The following is a 19,968-nucleotide window of genomic DNA, read 5'->3' as shown; positions in this document are numbered from 1 at the left end:
AACTGTTGTTGGTGCCAATAGGGGATTGTATACATAAAGTAATTCTTGAATGAAACTGCTCTTGCACATTTTCCCTGCAGGAAAAGGACCTTGCCATATGACTTGGAGGACAGCTAAATAGAATTATTAAGTTGCCTTGGTCTCATATTTTTGTAATACTTTCCATCATGGCTAGTATATTCATGGCAATTTTTAATGCTTCCGTACTGAGGTTCCCGATTTGTATGCAAAGTATGACTACACGAAACAGCCATTTTACATCGAGACATTTGTTATCATCCAAATTCCTCCTCGGATGTTTTGGTAAAGGATAAATGAATTGGACATTTACCAATAGGTTATTTCAAAATTGGCAAATAGGCATGAATTCAGATTATTGTCCTTTGTTGGCTGCGTGTCTCCAATTTATGCACCTAATTTTCTCTTACAAAGAAGCTCCCATGATTTATTTTTAATATCCACTTTACGATCTCGATTTGGGTACAGGGAAACAGTGAGGTGGTGATTACAACCATGTTACAGCAATGTTGTTTAATATATTACAAATAAAACAGTTATTTCATGGTTCATTAACGTGTTTAGCGCCTGGAACTCTTTATTAAAAGAAGCCTTTGTTGTTGTTATGAACATGTTTATTATCGTTGTTAAGAGTGGGAACCCACGTAATTACTGAACACTATCATTTTTTCGTTGATAAGAAAGATGGTTTCTCACTTGAGGAAGTCCTTATCAGCTCAGCATGGTCTTTCATCATTAGACGCTGATCAATTATCTTTAAGCTCCTAACCCCAACCTTAACTTTACAAGGAGTTGCTGAATCCATTTTAGGCCTGATGTTCCATAATCCCCTTTGATTCACTCACCAAATTTCCAGCTACTTCTCTTTTCTCTGTTGTGTTATACTATATTTCTTTAGTGATAGTTAAAACTGATAACCTTTCATCCTCAACCCAGAATCATGCCTTTGTAACCAGCTAGAGTTACAGTGTTTTACGGCAGTGACTAACATCTGACATTATTTTCTGTTTAACTACAAACAAAATTTTCTGTATAAGATAGCTGCATCAATCCTTCCAAAAGAGTGCAGCTTGCCTATGAATTTGGGTTTTAAAGAGGTTGGACATGGATCTTGGGAAAGTTACAACTTTGGACAGCCCTTTCTCTAAAATTAGTACTTTGGATTCTGGAAATTATAGTCCAAAAGGTAACTTTCCAAGCTCTAAGGTTCTATTTAATATAGCTTGGTATTTTCCATGAATTGCCAGGAGAAATAAGGAACAGGGTTCCTGTTCTTTCAGTGGAAGGAATTTAAGCAGTTGTTGCTTGTCATGGAAGCAACACCTGCTGAGTTTTATGCTTCTGCACAACCATTGTGTACATCCATAATCTGGCAACCCTATACACAGTATACACAAAGGCTATACATAACAAAGCCTTTCCTGCTGGCCTGGCATCATCCTCTTTGCAGGCCAACAGCCATGGCTGAAAACGAGTGGACTGGAAACCATTTTGGTGGGTCTGGCCTGAACCTGGCCCAACTGGCCCTTAGGCCAGTTTTAAATAACTGATAAATAAAGGATTTGTTTCCACTGCCCTGTCCACCATTTATCTTTGAGCTTGGGTTGAAATCTTGGGTTTTAGTTTCTTTTGTGACAAAACCAAACAGCTCAGTTCCAGGATATTTACAAAAAGAGACTTCGCACATCAAAGAGCCCTGGGAGAGGGATGCTAAGTGTTTCTTCATTAGGCAGCCCAGCTAGAGTGATGACTCGCTTCCATTATATAACCAGGTAGAAGTGATAAGGTTGAACTGTTTTGTCAATTGACCGGTCAAATGTTGCCAATTAACCACCTGTTATTTTGTCCATGGTCAAATATTCCAGGAATACCACTGTGCAGGTGGCAGCTTGCCTTTTTGAACTCCATTAAAGTGTCATTTATTAGCAAAGGAAGGAGTGAGGGCAGCTTGTCCTCCAGCTCTCTAGAAGTCAGGGACAAACCTAACAGCAGGCTGCAGCATCTGCCGTCGACTGCCTGCTAGGACTGGCAGCCATCTCCAAGCAACAACACAAGCAGTCACCAGTTCTACATCCCTAGCTGATAAAGGACGGAGAATCTTAGGGCCTAGTGCTGGGTCCAAGCCTCTGGGATCCCTTAGGCAACACTTAGGTTTTCTTCTGCTTTTATATGCTTTCCCTTATTCCAAAGCTGCAGGGTAGTTGCAGTAGGGATTGCAGAATTAATTTTTAAATTAATTTTTAATAGAAACAGGCTAATTTACAATCAAAGCAATACTGTCAGTCCTTTGTATGGACAGATTCAACCATCCATGGCTTGAATATATATGTATGTATGTATATATGTATATAATCTCCCCCATAAACAAATCTGGATTTTGCCATTTTATATAATGGAAATCACTTTACCATGCCATTGTATTTAATGAGATTTGAGCATCCATGGATTTTGGTATCCATGGAGGATCCTGGAACCAAACCCTAGCAGATACCAAGGGCCCCCTGGTACTGGAAAGGCAAAGATTTATTTATTTATTTACTGTGTTTATTTGAACAGGGAGCTTTTATCTACTTGGTAAGGCTCCCTGCATCATTTTAATTCACTGGGAGACCAGGTTTATGAATCCCACAGAAAGCCTCCATTGAAAGGGGAGGACACCCAAAGGTTACTGAGAGGCCCTTCTGATGGTTCTGTTGTCAGGGATGATGGGAGTTGTGGCTCTTCACCTGGCCTGGAACTCACCACCTGGTTGTGCACCACGCTGACCAGTTTTGGCCAGTTGTTATATCTTTGCAAGAGTTGCAGAGAACTGGCTGAAGACCCCGACAAACTCTCCAAGCCTTCTCACTCTTGCTTCCACAGAAGTCTTCACCCTTCTTCACCAGGGTCCTGCTGGTTCTTGTAGCTTCACCCAAGACACCAGACAACTCAGTAGTCTTATATAAAAGATCTACTTTATTCTACTATATACAGCTCCAAACAATACTCAACCACTACTCCAACCCACAACTACTACCCACAAAATACACTGGGATGTATAGTCATTATTATAGCCATATCATGGTACCACCCACTGTTGTCTGTTTCCACCCAGTAGGCGTGTACATCATTCCCATTGGTTCTCCTTGTTCATCCCACAATTAATGATTTCATCATCTCAGCCTTGACCACTTAACAATTGTCAGGTGTGTTCAATTATCCACTTTGCAATTCTTGTCCTTGGCACTCTGGACCTGTTAATTGTATTACCATTCACACCTGTGTGGTTCTCAATTGGCTTCTGCTGAGTCACTCTGACTCTCACATACATCTTTTATTTCTCTTACTGTATAACCCATGTGGCTTTTTCCTTAACATCTGTGTGCTCTGGATGTTCACCCCACAATTGTGTGGAGCAGAATATTTAGCATTGTGGTATTCACTATGTATAATATTCTCCTCTCCAAAATACACTGAGTTGCTTTTTTTACTGTAAATAGAAGCATACTAAAAGCTTACACCTGTATGTAGTTTTTCCCTGCATTGTCCAACCTGTGTGCATATGTGTGCCTTCAAGTCACCTGTCGATTTATGGAAACCCTATGGATTTTATAGGGTTTCCTTAGGCAAAGAATCTTCAGAGGTGGTGTTGCCAGGTCTTTCCTCTGAAATACAGCCTACAGCACCTGAGATGAGTTGGCCATCTCCCATCCAAGTATTATACAGGGCTGACCCTGTTTAGCTTCCAAGATCAGACAGGATCTGTTGCCTTTAGGGTATTTACTCTAACCTACCATCTGTGTAATGGACAACATGAATATTGTGTTTTGATTTTGTGTATTGTGTTCCTTGTGTAAATATACTGATAACACAATGGATAATGTTGTATACAGTTTGAAATCTTCAGATCTGAGTGGTTTATACACATTTGTGCATAAGTAAATTAATAAGCAGTCCTCCAAAGAGTGCGTACTTTAGCAATTTTTCTCCTGGAATAAAAATAAGGGGTGTCCTCAACAGTGTTATCCACAAAAACCTGACAGTTACACAGAAGGTCTTTGGAGGCTACAGAAAATGCCTCCCTCGGTTGCAAAGCCTGAATCCAAAAGGCAGACATCTGCCAAGATGTCTGGAGTAGGCTTGGTTGCAGGGATTTGCTGCATGATGTTGTGGTTATTGTCTGTCTAAATCAACTTGACTGTTTTTTTAAAAAGAAAAAAGAAAGGAAAGGAAAGGAACAGAAAGGAAAGGAAAGGAAAGGAAAGGAAAGGTAGTGGCTCATTGGGAGCAGAATGCTGCTCTTTTAGGAGAATGGCAAGTGGACATTTAACTGGATGATAATTTCAAAGATGAAGTCTAACCTCCTACAAAAAAGAAAAAGCCATGAAATGTGAGTTGGAAAATTGGCAAACAATTCCATTGGCTCCAGTTCCTTGGGGTTAAGTCTCATTCGAGTCACCTATGTTTTATGCAGTAATTTCAATCTTCAGTATGGCAGGGTTTTCCTCCCTCAAAAAAACAACACAACAAAATGAAACACTGACCCTTAGATGTGTACACACAGCAAGCCATTCCCAAATATCATGCTGACATTTGGGGAGGTGAGAGCCTTGTTGGCAATTTTATTCGGGGCCAAATATTGGTTTGCCCTACTCAGAGGAGCACTTGAAAGGGTCAAGGGAAAACAATTGCTGATTCCTCCTGCAGAGCCACACGAGACTTGAAAACATTTTCTGAACACTGAGAACATACTGAGACTTATGCTCTGAGTTCAGAGAGGCATTTCCTTTATGACTTTGGATTCTCGCACATCTTACGCTTTGCCTTTTCAGTGATACTCTCCATTTGCACAGAATAGGGATGGAAAGGATGGAGTCATAATTATTCTTTCCCAGGTTTTTTTTAAATGGGTTTCCCATAGCCAGGATGTTTTTTTCAGGAACAGTAATATACCAGCAAGAATTTTCTCCTTCTACTTGAACATCCCCTAAATGTTTCTGTGGAAATATTGTTCAGAGTGAAATTTTGTGCATGAGCTGGTTGGTAGCTATGTCACTGTAAACTGACTTTTGAGAGCCAGCATGGAGTAACTGTTTGAGCATTGACTACAACTTTAGAGATCAAGGCTTGAATCGCCACTCAGCCATGGAAACCCACTGAGTTATCTTGGGTGAATCACACTCTCTCAACCCCAGAAAACCTCGTGATGAGTTCACCTTGAAGGCACACAACAACATCAACAAAGCTATATTGTTGGGACCATTGCACAAACAGAACCACCATGGGATCATGAGTCCCAATGTGCAGTGAGTCCACCTCTGAGGTTATAGTGCCAGAAGTCCCATTGTGGAAGAGGGGGGCTGAGTATCAGGACACCTCTCTCAGTGTCCTGTTGCATAGTACATCCTGAAGTGCATGGTTTCAATTCACTAGAAGTGTTGCTTATCATGTTAGAGCTGTAACTACAATATTGTAAAGTGTCATGGCTTCTAATACAGTATCTTGTCCATGTGGGGATAGGTGGGCAAAGCTCAAAAAAGTGTATATATTCAATTCGTTGGTACTTTGTCAATAACAATCAATTTGTGATTTGTTTATTGTGACATAAGATGATCATGGCTTATCGCTTTGGACTGCTTGGAAAGATGCAAGCTAAAAGAATTACTCAAATGCCATATGATCCCAACTATGTACATCTGGTATGAGATCCATCATGGCATAGTGGTTTGATTGTTGAACTATGACTCTGGAAAGCCAGGGTTCGATTCCACCCCGGCCATGAAACCCACTGGGTGACTTTGGTCAAGTCACATGCTCTCAGCCTCAGGGAAAGGCAATGACAACCTTGATTTTCCATTTTTTTTATAAGGGACACCATTTTGCTATGTCATTATACTTAATGGGACTTGAGCATCCACGGATTTTGTTATCCACGGGGGATCCTGGAACCAAACCCCAGCGTATAACAAGGATCCAGTGTACATTATTTCTTTAGCTGCTATTGCTACCGAGTTATGATAAACCAGGATTCTTCAACATTCTGGTTTTACAATGGTATACAAATGATAGAGTTGTAGCTTGTATTCAAAACAAACTATTTGAAAACATGCTTTCTGGGGAAGCAGATTTAACAAACAGCTGCAAATAAGTATCTGGGAATTGTAATATATTGTTAAAGTGAATATGACATTACGTTAGGCTCAGTGGGATTTTATTTCCCAGGGGGATTTGTGAATGCAGTTATAAAATATGTTTGTAAAACATGTTTGCTGTGTGGCCAGGAGTGATGGGAGTTGCAATCTACTGACATCTTTTCAACCACACATGGCTCACCCTGGTAGAGTACATTCGTTCAGATTATTTCTTAAACTCCCCATTCTAAGAAATTGCAGGTTTGCAAGAATGAATGAGGTGAAGGTTAATATGCAACAGTCATAAAGGATGAAATGGTTAAGAATGCATAGGCTTCCCAATGAAATTGGATTCTAAGTCTTTTTAAGTCACGAGTATTTAGCCTCAATAAAAAAACGTCGGATTGAACCAAAATGACAAGCCTAAGAGCAAAGCATTTGTTAACTCATGTTTTCATATTCAGGTTTATTGGATAAGGATTTTGGGGGGGCTCTTTTGTGTAAGAGTAAAAAGCAGGTAAGAAGGCATCAAGAAATAGTTTTCTGCATGTCTTGGAAAACAAAACAATCAATTATGACTCCCTTCATCTTGGTTTTCTTTTATGTTACAGAGTCTTTCTAAGTACTGTTTAGTGTAGTATTTGGAAAGCAAATCATGGCAGGGAGGGGGCATTATATCTTTAAAAAAACTTTCTTCAGCAACTATTATACTTTGCTGATGTAATTCTAGATACCCAAGTGTGTTTCACCATGTTGGGTTCAAGTTCTCGTTTCTTCAAATGGCATATATTTAAAATGATAACATTCACTGTCAGAAGTTGTGGACTTTTTGAAATGGTGATTTGACAAATTCATAAAAGATAAGGCTATCCATGACTATCCATTCTGACTGCATCTATTATGGTTGCATCTTAGAAAGCAGACCAAGTCTACAAAAGCTTATGCTTCAACTTCTTTTACATAGTTTTAAAGGTGCTACCAGATCCCCTTGCATACTGATATCCATTAATGTGTATGATTTTCATTCATGTAGACAATGTGCATCTGAACACCAATTACTGGGAAATATGAATAGGAGGGCATTATTATGTTCATTTCCTGCTCATGGGTTCTCAAAGTCAATTGATTGGCCACTGTGTGAATAGATGATGTACACAGATAGGAATTTGCTCTGACCCAACATGGCAATAGCCTTTGAGAGACCAATGGCTTTGCCAGTATGTTCCCAGGCACAATTCAAAGTACTGGTTTTGACCTATAAAGTCCTATATGGCTCAGGCCCAGGCTCTTTGAAGGACCATAGCCTCCTACTGGGAGACCAGGGTTCAAATTCTTGCCTGGTCATGGAAACTTACTGTGTGACCTTGGGCAAGTCATACACTCTCAACCTTAGAAAACCCCATGATAGGTTTGCCTTAGGGTCATCATAAGTCGAAAACTACTTGAAGGTGCACAACAACAATCCTCCTATATGAGCCTGCCCAAGCTTTAAGATTGGCAGGAGAGGCACCTTTCTGTATCTCACCACCTTCACAGCCACAGTTTATAGGAATGTGGGAGAAGTCCTTCTCTGTGGCTGCTTCCACGCTTCCCTAGGGAAGTTATGAAGTTAGTATCTTTGTTTTCCTTTCAGTGGCAGGTTAAGACCTTTCTTTTCCACCAAGCCTTTGGGACCCAATTTTAAAAAGAAAGAGGCTTTCTTGGCACTAAATAAAACTAATTTAATCTATTATATAGTAAGATTTTAATTAGTTTTATTTATTAGTTTTATTTCTGTTGTTATTTAATACTGTTTTATTATCTTAATTTATATATTTTATACTCCCCTCCTCTATATATTAACTATATATGTTTCATTTTATTCTCTGCCTTTTTATAAGCTGCCTTGAATCCCAGTCCCTGGGGAAAAGGTGGGATAATAACCATCCCTCCTCATGTTTTTCAGGATCACACTCATACAGACGTGCCTCAGTATCGCCAGGACCACTCTTTGATTATGAGATCCATTGTCCACATGGCAGATGCCACTCGTTCTGGAATTATGCCTCCTAACCAGCTGACCACTATTAACCAGTCCCAGCTAAGTGCTCAACTGGGACTGAATTTAGGTGGTGCCAACCTGCCACATACCTCTCCTTCTCCGCCTGCAAGCAAATCGGCAACCCCTTCGCCATCCAGTTCTATAAATGAAGAAGATGGAGAGGACTCAAACAGGGTGAGTTATATCTCCTACAAGAAGAGACTGCTTTTGGCTTGTAGTTGACATGGACTGACATGGACGGGCATTAATTTGTTTAAAAGAGGCCTTGAATATAGCTGAGAGGGAACATATTTATCATGTGGTACCGATATTTGCTTATCTTAACGATATATTGCCACAGTTCTGTGATTCTTTAAAAAGAAGGACACTGCTAACATAAGCTTCTTTATGACAGCTTTCATATTTTATAGATGCAATAATTCTGTTTGCCATATCTGCTTGCAATACTTTGGATGTTTTAACATTCATTCTGCTCCCCTCTGTCTCAGTTTCTTTCTCTATCTCTTTCTATCTTTATAAATACATTTGTGTAGGTATAAAAAGTGACCTTTACCTTTTTATCAAAGTCTTCAGTGCATGCTCAAATTCATTTTCATCTGAGATTAAATAGGTATGGAAAGAAAATATGGCAAAATGAGGAATATACCTAAAGGAAGGAATCTGCTTTGGCGATATAAACAAACAGCAAGTGTTTGCTAGTTGCACATACGTATGCACACATATAGCATAGAACAATGTTTGTTTTTTAAATTACTTCACAGTTATGGGCCTTGAGCATGGTGGATAGAGCAGGTTATAGAAAGCTAGATGGAGTCGTCAGTTGTGCAGGTTATATAGACAAAATGCCGGATGAAGATCATAGGAGCTGTGCATGGGGAAGGCCTGAGATTAATCTCATGGATCCATCAAATGCCCTTTCTACCAGAACTCTGCCTACAGGCTATGGAGGGCAGCTGCAAAGGGATTCATTGAAGTTCAGTAGTGATTGAAGAATGACTCTATTAATTGTTCTGTGACCTGGAAAAGGGAACAAAGCCGTAGTAAGCAGCCTTAACAAAAGGGCTGAAAGACGAATGACAAGTTGCTTCCTCCTCCTTTCATACAGAGTATCTTATTCCTGTAACTCATCTTATATGCCAGTGACTTCTATATGGAACTATGGGAACCTTGGTTGCTGGCTGCTCTAACTGGGGGACAATGCAGAAGGAGGACCTAATGAGGAAAGTAGGGTTTATATGCGGGAATAATAAGTGGGTTAGGAACAAGTGCAGAACTCCCTTAAGTAGAGGTCATTCATTAAAATGATTGTTGTTTGGCCAGGATCAAAAGGGATACTTCCACTGGACCATGCTGCTTTCTCTAGAATTGGTGAACCTTTTCCTCCCACAACTCCTTGTACATCTTAAAAATCTTATCCAAAGGGATGGCAAACCATATGGAGAAAAATATTGGCATCATGGAGGCATTGCAGGAAGAGGAAGGAGGAAAAAACATCCAATTTGGATAAATACATTCAGGCCTCTGGTTTTTTATCATCTTTTGAGATCGTTCTAAACAGGCGGCTTTCAGACACCGACTTGGAATATGATTTCACATATTTAAAGGGCAGTTAATACAGGTTGAGTACCCCTTTTCTGAAATGCTTGGGACCAGGAGAGATTTGTATTTCAGATTTTGGGAATACAGGTTGAGTACTCCATATCCAGAATTCCAAAATCCAAAATACTCCAAAATCCAAAATCGTCTACATAGATGGCTGAGAGAGTGACACTTGTGCTTTCTAATGGTTCAATCTACATCAGTTTTGTTTCATATACTAAATTATTAAAAGTATTATTTATAAAATGACCTTTAGTTGTATAAGGTGTAGAGGACATACATGAGTTTGATGCTGAGACTTGGGTCCCATCTCCAAGATGCCTCATTGTTGTGTGCCTTCAAGTCATTTCTGATTTATGGCAAGCCTAAAGTAAACCAACCATGGGTGCTTTCTTGGCAACTTTCTTCCGAGTGGGGTTGCCATTGCCCCATCCTCTGAGGCTGAGAAAGTGTGATTTGCCCAAGGCCACCCAGTGAGTTTCCATGGCCAAGCCAAGACTCAAACCCTGGTCTGCAGAGCAATAATCCAATGCTCAAACCACTATGCCACACTGGGTCCTGCCAAGATATCGCAGTATTTATTTGCAAATAATCCAAAATGGGGGGGGGGGGGAGTGAAATCTCAAACACTTCTGATTTTGGATGAGGGAGACTCATCATGTCTTATACATAATGCACAATACACAGCACAAGTATGATAGTAGATACTGCTTTGTGAGGCTGGAGAGAGACATGGCTGGAATTGGTGGGAATACAATCATCGTGCTCAACATGAATCCACATCTTCTGCCATTTCACAGATTGTCAAGTCTATTTCCAGTCACATTTCTCTCCAGACCCACATCTTGTTCATTCGCTACTTGTGTTGTGTATGAGATGCAAGGCTGGAGAGAGAGAGACTAAGGATCTGAGAGATGAAGAAGTAGGAGCACTGCAGCTGCCACCTTGGAAAGCAGAAGCAGGCAGCTGGTGACAAAATTGCAGTTTTTGGGAGGTATGGGGATTTTGGATTTCTGGACTTGGGATGCTCAACCTGTAGTGCCTTCCATTCCGTGTGGCAAAAATAAGGTTTATACAGTGACCTCAGTTACTTTTGTGTGATACTGTGCATATACAATATTCTTTGTCTTGCATGTTCAAAAAGCCATTGAAGCTCTTTTACAGATAATAATAATAATAATAATAATAATAAAGTTTATTTGTGTTTCCCCACCTCTCCCAAAGGATTGAAGCGGGGTTATAGACTACTAAAATCAATACATACAATGCAATACAATACACTATAAAAACACAAAATGGTACATCTGTACAAACATCAGTAAAATACAACAATCCAACAGCATCCCACATCCAGGGGTAAGACAGAATATCATTGTCGGCAGGCATATTGGTCATGCAGACATCACTCCTCGGGGGGGGGGGATGCTTGGCAAAAGAGTACGGTTTTCAATCTCTTTTAAAATGTTTCCAAAAAGGTCATGAGACGGAGCTCCTCCGGAAGGCTGTTCCAGATCCGCGGGGCCCTTTGGGAAGAGGAGACGTATTTGGACGATGGAGTTTCCAATAAGTTCTCACCGGATGTTTTGAGTGTGCGGGGCGGATTATATGGGGAGATGCGATCCCTCAAGTAACTCGGGCCCAAGCCATGTAGGGCTTTATAGGTGATAACCAACACCTTGTATTGTGCCCGTAAGGAAATAGGCAGCCAGTACAGAGCTTTCAGCTTAGGTATATATGGTCAAACCTAGACCAAACATGATAAAATAGTCATGTGTTTAACACAAACATAATTATGCCTTTAAAAATGAATTGACATTTACTTTGTTTTGCAAAACATTCAAGTTTCTGGACCTTGTGGTCAGACATATCTGTTGTTATCTTTTCTTTTTGGTGTTAAATTCATTCATTTCATTTGATCACAGGCCTTGATTTTTTTCCTTCTCTGCTTTCGATACTCTTGATTGACCATATTTTCTTTCAAAGCCATGTGCACATAAATCAGTGCACATATTGGCAATGCAAGTATGTCCATTTTTATAACATCTCATGCTGGAAGTTGGACACTGATTTTGTCGCTGCTGCTCTTTATTAGACTGCAGGAGAGAAGAGAGCTGCCCCTGATTCTGGCAAGAAGCCCAAGACACCGAAGAAAAAGAAAAAGAAAGACCCCAATGAACCGCAGAAGCCAGTATCAGCATATGCCCTGTTCTTCAGGGACACGCAAGCAGCAATTAAAGGCCAGAACCCTAATGCTACCTTTGGAGAAGTTTCAAAAATTGTCGCATCAATGTGGGATTCCTTAGGAGAAGAACAAAAACAGGTAACCAAAGATATATTTGGGGGTGGGGGGTGGGAGCGGAGGAGTAATGATGTAATGGGTGGAAAGATGCCAAAGATTACAGTCCATCTAATTAAACAGCAGTGGGCTGATCTTTTCGACTTCATTAATTAGAAATGCTGCACGGAAGGGAGCCCAGCTACAATGTCTCTCATCCCGTCTGAAGCCGGCTTCAAAAATTGGCCCCTTGTTCTCAATTGCTTTGATTAGTAGGGCTGCAGTATTTTAATCAGCTGATCAATTAATTGATTAAAAGAACTCTTGATCAACTTGAAAGATGCCCCAAGGAGTCGAGCAGCAGACCTTTGTATCATGAGGCGTTACAATATATATTTTAATGTATGTATTTGTATAGAATGCAGGGATATCTTTAAAACAGTTGTCCCCTCTTTTTCCTCTTTCATGTCAGGAACTCCTTTGTCATCGATTCATGCCCCCTCCCTATCTCTGGTCCTACATTGCAAAGTACTGTGGGCCCTTGGTATCTGCTGAGGTTTGGTTCCAGGATGCCCTATGGGTACAAAAATCCATGGATGCTCAAGTCCTAATATATACAGTGGTATAATAAAATGGTGTCCCTTACATAAAATGGCAAAATCAAGGTTTGCCTTTTGGAATATAATATTTTCAAGATGTGGATGGTTGAATCCATGGATAAAGAACCTATGGATACAAAGAGGGCCAACTGTAGTATAATCCAGACACAGGTGTAGCACTTTAGTAAGGATTATGGGGCAGTATGCAGCCACCCCTTTACTGGCCGGATCAGGCCCACGGCCACCGCATGCCATGGCCTTGATCCAGCCTCCGGAGGGCGGAAGAAGAAGCTGCAAATTGCAGCTCCTTTTTCCACCCTCTAAATGGTGTCACAACCATGACAGCGCGGCTTTGTAACACCCTAAATGCATCGCCAGGGTCATGCCATGATGCCGTGCGCCATCTAGAATGGTGCGCGGCGTTATGGCACAAGGGGGCCAGAGTCAAAATCCTTTCACAATCAAGTCTATTTCATCCTCTTTCACTGGTCTTTTCAAGAATAGAAGGAGCAGGACATGTTTGCAAATGCAGCATCTTACCACCATCAACATGATAGGGGGAAAAATCTCATTTCTGTTTGGTCTGTAGTCAGGATCCTGTGCCCTCAATAACTGTGTTCCTACATCCCTATGGCTTCCACTTCAACCACATTGTATGTGCATTCAAGTTGCATGTTGACTTTGCACCCCACAACCGCCCCCCCCCAAAAAAAACCTGCCTTCACTTCAGTCACAGACAATGAGATTTGCTTCTTTGATGACATTTCTGAAATCCATCAAAGTTTATTCAGAGCAAGCACAAGTCTGTCACTCTGCACTGGATTCATTTGTTTATGATGACATTGTCGCATAACCACCTCATTGGATATGTAACAAATGCTCCTTTTAGTGGGAAAAGTATGACTTAAGAATTGTGATGGGAGAACATGAACAAGTGGACAAACAACAGATAAATATTGGACTTGAGAAGGGTAACATCAGAGGATATTTTTCATCTCAGACGCAACCCCTCCTCTGCCTTTGAAACTAAAAATGTCTGCAAGGTAACATTGGGCTCAGTCCCAGTCTCAGCATGATTGTAAAGGAGAGGACATGGGAGGATTGCCATTGTCCGTTTTGACTCTCTTACTTTTTATGAGACCATAAACATCCCACTTCAGACATGAACCACTTTATGGCGTGAAGTTTATATGCTGGAAGTGACTTTGCTTATAATGTGTTAAAACAGGTATATAAAAGGAAAACGGAAGCTGCAAAGAAAGAATACCTTAAGGCACTTGCTGCTTACAGAGCAAGTTTGGTTTCCAAGGTAAGAATAATCAGAATTTGGAAGTAACTAATTACACATAATGAGTTACCCATAATTGACTTGCCTTGCTAATAACTAGGGCATGATTAAGTCGTATTATGGTTGTCGTAGACTGTTTTATAGCTATAGAGTGTGTGACCTCACTGTTTGGATGCTTGTAGCATTCTGACACTTTTGTAGAAATAGTAACTATTTGTATTATTTTTCAAAATGTGACATTGAAGTAACTATAATGGAAGCTAGCTAGTGGGTTGGAGAGCTTTGAACAATCACTGTCACTAATTCCTTTTTAAAAATGACTGTAACCTTTTAATTTAGCACATGAAAACACAAGAAACGTATAAAAATACAAATCACATATTGCCATTTTAAAAAAAAAAGAATTAAACATATAAATTTAAATGAGATAAAACCTCCTTTTATAGTACAAAAACAGCTCCCCTTATGTTAAAGCATGAGTACTAGAAACATGAAAAGGCAACAGAGCATTCTTCTTACTCTGTTAGATTTCTTGGTTTGTGCATTTGAAGGACTTTCTGTGCAGTTTTCAGAGAAAAATTGCCTGAAAATTACACAGTTTTTGAAAACAAATGGTTGAGGGTTTGGGGAGTTTGGGGACTGTTGAGGCTTCAGGGATCACAGAATTATGGTCCAGGGGCTATATGTGGCCTGTAGGTCACACTTTTCTTACCCTTGATTTCAAAGAGGTAAGAATAGATGTTTAAAATGTGCACACACCCTATCTGTAAAATATCAGTTAAGTAAAATGTGAAGTTTCATAAAATAAGTACCATGCAATACAAAATACAGAGCATCGGCCAAGATTTTTAAAGAAACAAAACAGAGAAGCAAAGCACACAAAAGCAGGAGACCTCTTTATGGCCACTTGGCTCCTGTGAAAGCAAGCACAGAGGAGATGGCAGCTTGTCCACTTGGGATGTGTGTAAAGAAAGTGTATACACACTATAACTGTATACACTTTAGACTTTACAAATCGGTCAAGGGGTTCTGTGTTCTGGGTGTATGCAAAACATAAGCACTGGGCTTTGCATAAAACATTGCAACATCATAGGACATATTATGGGAAGATGTAATCTCAGTGTACTGAAGCCATGGTTGTATATACTGCATAATTTATGGAATGCAGCTCTCATAAATTCTCTTGTAATAAATAGAGCAGTACCAGAGAGCTGAGACTGTATTCTTTTGTTGGAGGTATTTGCATTTGCAGAAATTAGAAGCAAATACAGAGGGAGTCAGTGTTTTTAGGATGGGTTGTTTGCGGTGGAGTGTTGGGAAAATTAGTGTTCAAAGCCCTTGTCATCAAAACCTTCTTCAAATATTTTTGGGTTTGTCCACTCCATTAAATGTTTACAGGCTGAAAGGCAGAAAAGCATCAGGGCAACAGTGCTGTCCCTTCTTGTCCTTTGCTTTTTTGTTCCTCTGCTTCACAGTCTTTTATGGTAGATATGCCGTAAGGAGAAAATTGTGAAAATTTCATATATGCTTTTGCAAGCATCCGGGAAGTACGTGGAATGAATGAGAGATGAATAAAATATCACAATAATAGCCAACATCCAGTTGTGCACATTGGGATCCAAAGCTATTTTGGCCAAGATCAAACAATGTATGATATAAAACATCCCTTCATTGTCCATAAAACAAATTCATAGGGTTTACTAGCCCTCCAGAAAGGTTCTTGGGATACATCAGTGCTTCTAGGAACCTGGCTATAAGAACAGTTCGGCCCGTTACAAACGGGCGTAAAGTACGTCCTAGGGATGTACTAGGGTTAGGCAAAGTGCGTGCCTTATGCACGCACCTAACCCTAATACGTCCCCAGGATATACAAAATGGCGGCGCCCATTTCACAGGGGGCTGCCATTACGATGTCACGAACGCGCCGTCTCCAAACAGGGTGGCATGGACGTGATGTTTTTCCGCCGTGTGGGGTGGCAGAGAGTGCCCTTGCGCACGAAGGAGCTCCGAAACAGAGCTCCTTCCACAGTTTGCATCGCTGGCGCAGCCTTTAGACGGCTGCGCCAGCGAGGCAAAGGAGAAAGGGGCCAGGTATTCTCGGGGCATGAAGCCCCAAGGACACCCCTTTCCAGGCCGCGGGAAGCGGCCTTTTGCCACTTCCCTGCGGCCTGGAAAGCGGCGGATTGGGGCCTCGGAGGCTGCCGTTCTGGCAGCTGAGGTCCCGATCCGGCGGGGAAAGGAGCGCCTACAGGCCACCCCAAACGGGTGGTCTGTAACGCACCTTCGATTCCCATGAAGAAGCTCTTTGAGATACCCTATTCAGAAAATGAAAAAGAACTGCAATTATTTTATCTTAAGTGGAGTCTTCTCCCCATTCCTAAAAATGTGTTTGTACAAAATACCATTTTTGTGCAAAACCAAAAATTTTTGCAGAGAAAAACATGTTTTGCAAACAAAGCTATGTATTTACAGTGTGCTCTGTGTTGATTTTTATTGCACAAAAATGATTTTATTTGCAAAAACAACAACATTTCAAAAGAAAGAAAATTAAATTTTAAAAAATGAACAAAACAAGTAACCATGCCCAGCAGGGAATAAACTTTTGGAATTTACATTTTTCCATGCAAAAACGAAACAAGTGAAGATTTACCTGCTTAAATTATGAGAATGATTGTTACTTAGGGCTGTTCCACAGTGGAACACACTCCCTTGGAGTGTGATGGAGTATCCTTCTTTGGAGGGCTTTAAACAGAGGCTGGATGGCCATCTGTTGGGGATGCTTTGATTGTGATTTCCTGCATGGCAAGGAGTTGGACTGGATGGCCCTTGTGGTTTTTTTTTCTAACTATGATTCTATGATTCATGTCTTCTTTGTTTTGAAACACAGGCTGCTGCAGAGTCAGCGGAGGCACAAACAATCCGTTCTGTCCAACAGACACTGGCATCCACAAATTTGTCCTCCTCTCTCCTTCTCAACACCCAACTTTCCCAACACACAGCGGTGGCCACGTCACCTCAGACTCTTCAGCAGTCCCTCCCCAGGGCCATCGCCCCCAAGCCTCTAGCAATGAGGCTGCCAATGAATCAGATTGTGGCCTCTGTCACCATTGCCCCCAACATGCCCACAAACATTTCCACCTCGCTGATCAGTTCAATGGGAAGCAACATGGTGGGCACCTCGGCATCGGGGTCTACCCAAGTCAGCCCCTCTTTGCAAAGCCAGCAGCACCAACTCCAGCAGCTCCAGCAGCTCCAACAACAGCAGATGCATCAGCAGCAACTCCACCAGCAGCACATGCACCAACAGATCCAGCAGCAAATGCAGCAGCAGCATTTCCAGCACCACATGCAACAACACCTGCAGCAGCAGCAGCAATTGCAGCAGCAGATGCAGCAGCAGATGAGTCAGCAGCAGATGCAACAGCAACTCCAGCAGATGCAGCTTCAGCAAATGCAGCAGCAGCAGTTACAGCACCAGTCCCAGCCTTCCCCGCCGCAACATTCTCCTGCAGCATCGCAGATCACGTCCCCGATCCCCGCCATTGGAAGCCCACCACCAGCCACCCAACAGCACCAGTCCCCAATACAAACCCAGACACAGACTCAACTGTTATCACAGGGCAGTATTTTCTGAAGACACATGTTACAAAAATGAAAAGGGGGGAAAAAAGGCTGCTTTGCAACAAAGAGTTAAGCAAATGTGAACCTTGGCTGGTGAAAAATTGCATCGCCGATGGTGTAGTTATGCAGGAATGCATAACAGATAAAGTGAGCCTCTAAGCTGTCTATTAGATAGGCAATAAAGAACTACAATGTAGCTGTGTATACTCTTTTAGGTGACTGAATATATATATATATTTTGTTTCTTCCACTCTTTTATTTTAGAAGAAAAAGCTGTGCTCTTTGGGTGTTTTGTTTTTTCCCTCTCCACACAGTGCTTATTTAATTTATTTTGAGCTTTACCTACAATATGTGAATCAAATAATCTTGGATATTCCTGGGCATTAAGACTGAAACAAAAGGCCTTTTTACGGTTTCAGATTAAAACGGTCAGTTCTTGTAAAATTAGTCAATGATCTTCAAACCAGTTGGTTTGGTGGTTTGTTTTTTGAAAAATGATTTACATTCACGAAGCCCTTAAAAAGCACAGTTGTAACTACCTGTAAAATGTCGATTGGATTTCATGCAATCACACTCTTGTGAGATGAGTAGTTGACGGTGTTTTCTTCTGTCATAAATATATATATATATATATATATATGTAAAAAAAATTCACAGACTTTGGCCAAAGCTCCTTTTTTAAAAAATTACTCCAGAAAGTAACAAAAAATGCAAGTAAAAGTTCTTACCCATTTTACCATCTAAGTTATAATTTCTGCAAATGCCACCAGTAGGCTATTAAAAACCTACTCTGACCCTATTCCAGTTTAAAAACAAAAGTAAATGTGAATATTCTATTCTGTGTTTGAGTGACAACTTTCAGATTTAATACACTGTATTTTTTAAAGAAGGAAATGCACTTAAATAAAACTGTTCCCAAAAAAAGAAAAAGACAAGAAGGGGGAAAAAGTGAGGTTTTGTTTTGTTTTTTAAAAATGCTGTAAATCCAGTAGGCTATTTAAAAGGACTGCTGCATCTGAATAATCCGTGTAAATATTTTCTTTTAAAAAGGTTGTAAGTTTTTCATATCATGTGTTGTAAAGTTTTTCATAAATGAGGCTTTAATGTAAACACTGGTAACATGAATGATTTAATGGCGACATTGCTTACTGTGTTTTTATGCTGTTTTATACTTTTTTATGAGTTACGATAGCAGCAATTACATTGTTTGTATTTTGCTTATCTAAAACAAATGCTTTTATCTTGCTATAGAATAAACACATTTCAGTAAAAATACAGAGATATATATACATAGAAACCCGGTGGTATTCAAGACTATTCTCAGCCAGGCCTAAATGGTTATAATGGGAGGCCTGTTGACATGTGCCACAACAACTCTACAAACTGTGATGTCTACCACGATATTTCAAATCCAGTGGTTCAGGGCTGATTTTCGGAAATGGCACATTCAGCTTGCCAGGACTGGAGGGAAATTGGCATCGTCTTAAAAGAATGATCCTTTGCTGGGCTCAAAGGAGTATTGCTGCTGCCTGTGTTTCTTGCGGTTGCCTTCAGTAGCGAATAAAGGGGGAAACACAAAATTAGGGGCTGGTCTACAATGCTTAAACACCCAATCTCCCTAAATCTGGGGCAATAATGCTTGTATGGTGCATAGTTTTAACTGTCCCAGATCCGGGGTATCAGACTTTAGCACTGAGTTTTAAAACGCCTGAGTTTTCTCCAGGGTTAGCTCCACTATTTTAATGCCTGGGCCAGTTAACCATCCAAACAATGAGGTTTTCCCCTCCTTCTGCCGTGGTACTATCCCCAGTGGTGGATCACATCCACTAGCTAAGGTTAGATGGGGTGCCCAGATCACATGCTGGGTGCCTTGTTTATTCTGAGGAGTAGGCAAGACAATGAAGGTGGCACTGCCCATGGAGAAGAGGGAAAACCCTCACCATTCAGCCAGATTGGGATGGTGGCAGTGGGAACAGTGGTGGCAGACCCAGGAAACTGCCCAATCTACACAATGTCCCTGCTGAGCAAAAGGTACACAGGGTGGCTCCAGATGGATACAGGGGCAAGAGTCCATTTGGACTTTTCCTCCTAGTGTAGACAAGCCCTAGAACTGAGGGACCCAGACTCTAAGGACACTGGGCCTTCTGAGGTCCTAAAATCTCACCGATTTGGGTTTCCCCAACTGATCAAATGTAGTTCTTCACTAACTGCATTCTTGAAGGAACCAACAAGTAAGTTTCTTTCCACTTTGAGAAACCAAAACATTTGCAGAGAAAAATACGTTTTGCAAATAAAGCTATGTATTTTATATAGCTAGAGAAAGTTTTTCAAAGACCATTTGCAGCTTGGGACATGCTCTGTGCAAAATTTGCACATGACTTTTTTTTTACACAGAAAACAGCATTTTCTGTATAGGA

At 40.8% G+C, this 19,968-nt stretch overlaps 1 protein-coding gene across 2 annotated transcripts in view; it reads left to right on the top strand.

Annotated features, from left to right (window-relative positions):
- The window catches only part of TOX3 (TOX high mobility group box family member 3), a 102,980-nt gene extending 83,943 nt beyond the window's left edge, over positions 1 to 19,037 (top strand). The window contains exons 4-7 of one of the 2 annotated variants that reach the window (XM_042438717.1): positions 8,074 to 8,343; positions 11,861 to 12,088; positions 13,871 to 13,951; positions 16,818 to 19,037. In XM_042438717.1, the coding sequence (XP_042294651.1) occupies positions 8,074 to 8,343; positions 11,861 to 12,088; positions 13,871 to 13,951; positions 16,818 to 17,564 (1,326 nt within the window). In that variant the 3' untranslated portion in view covers positions 17,565 to 19,037. The remainder of the gene's footprint in view (positions 1 to 8,073; positions 8,344 to 11,860; positions 12,089 to 13,870; positions 13,952 to 16,817) is intronic. The other variant, XM_042438716.1, reaches the window with a different exon arrangement.
- Positions 19,038 to 19,968: the final 931 nt, after the last annotated feature.

This window comes from Sceloporus undulatus, chromosome 8, assembly GCF_019175285.1.
Source record: "Sceloporus undulatus isolate JIND9_A2432 ecotype Alabama chromosome 8, SceUnd_v1.1, whole genome shotgun sequence".
NCBI classification, from domain to species: domain Eukaryota; kingdom Metazoa; phylum Chordata; class Lepidosauria; order Squamata; family Phrynosomatidae; genus Sceloporus; species Sceloporus undulatus.
Note: the sequence above shows the minus strand (reverse complement) of the source record. Positions and strands in the feature narration are given on the sequence as shown.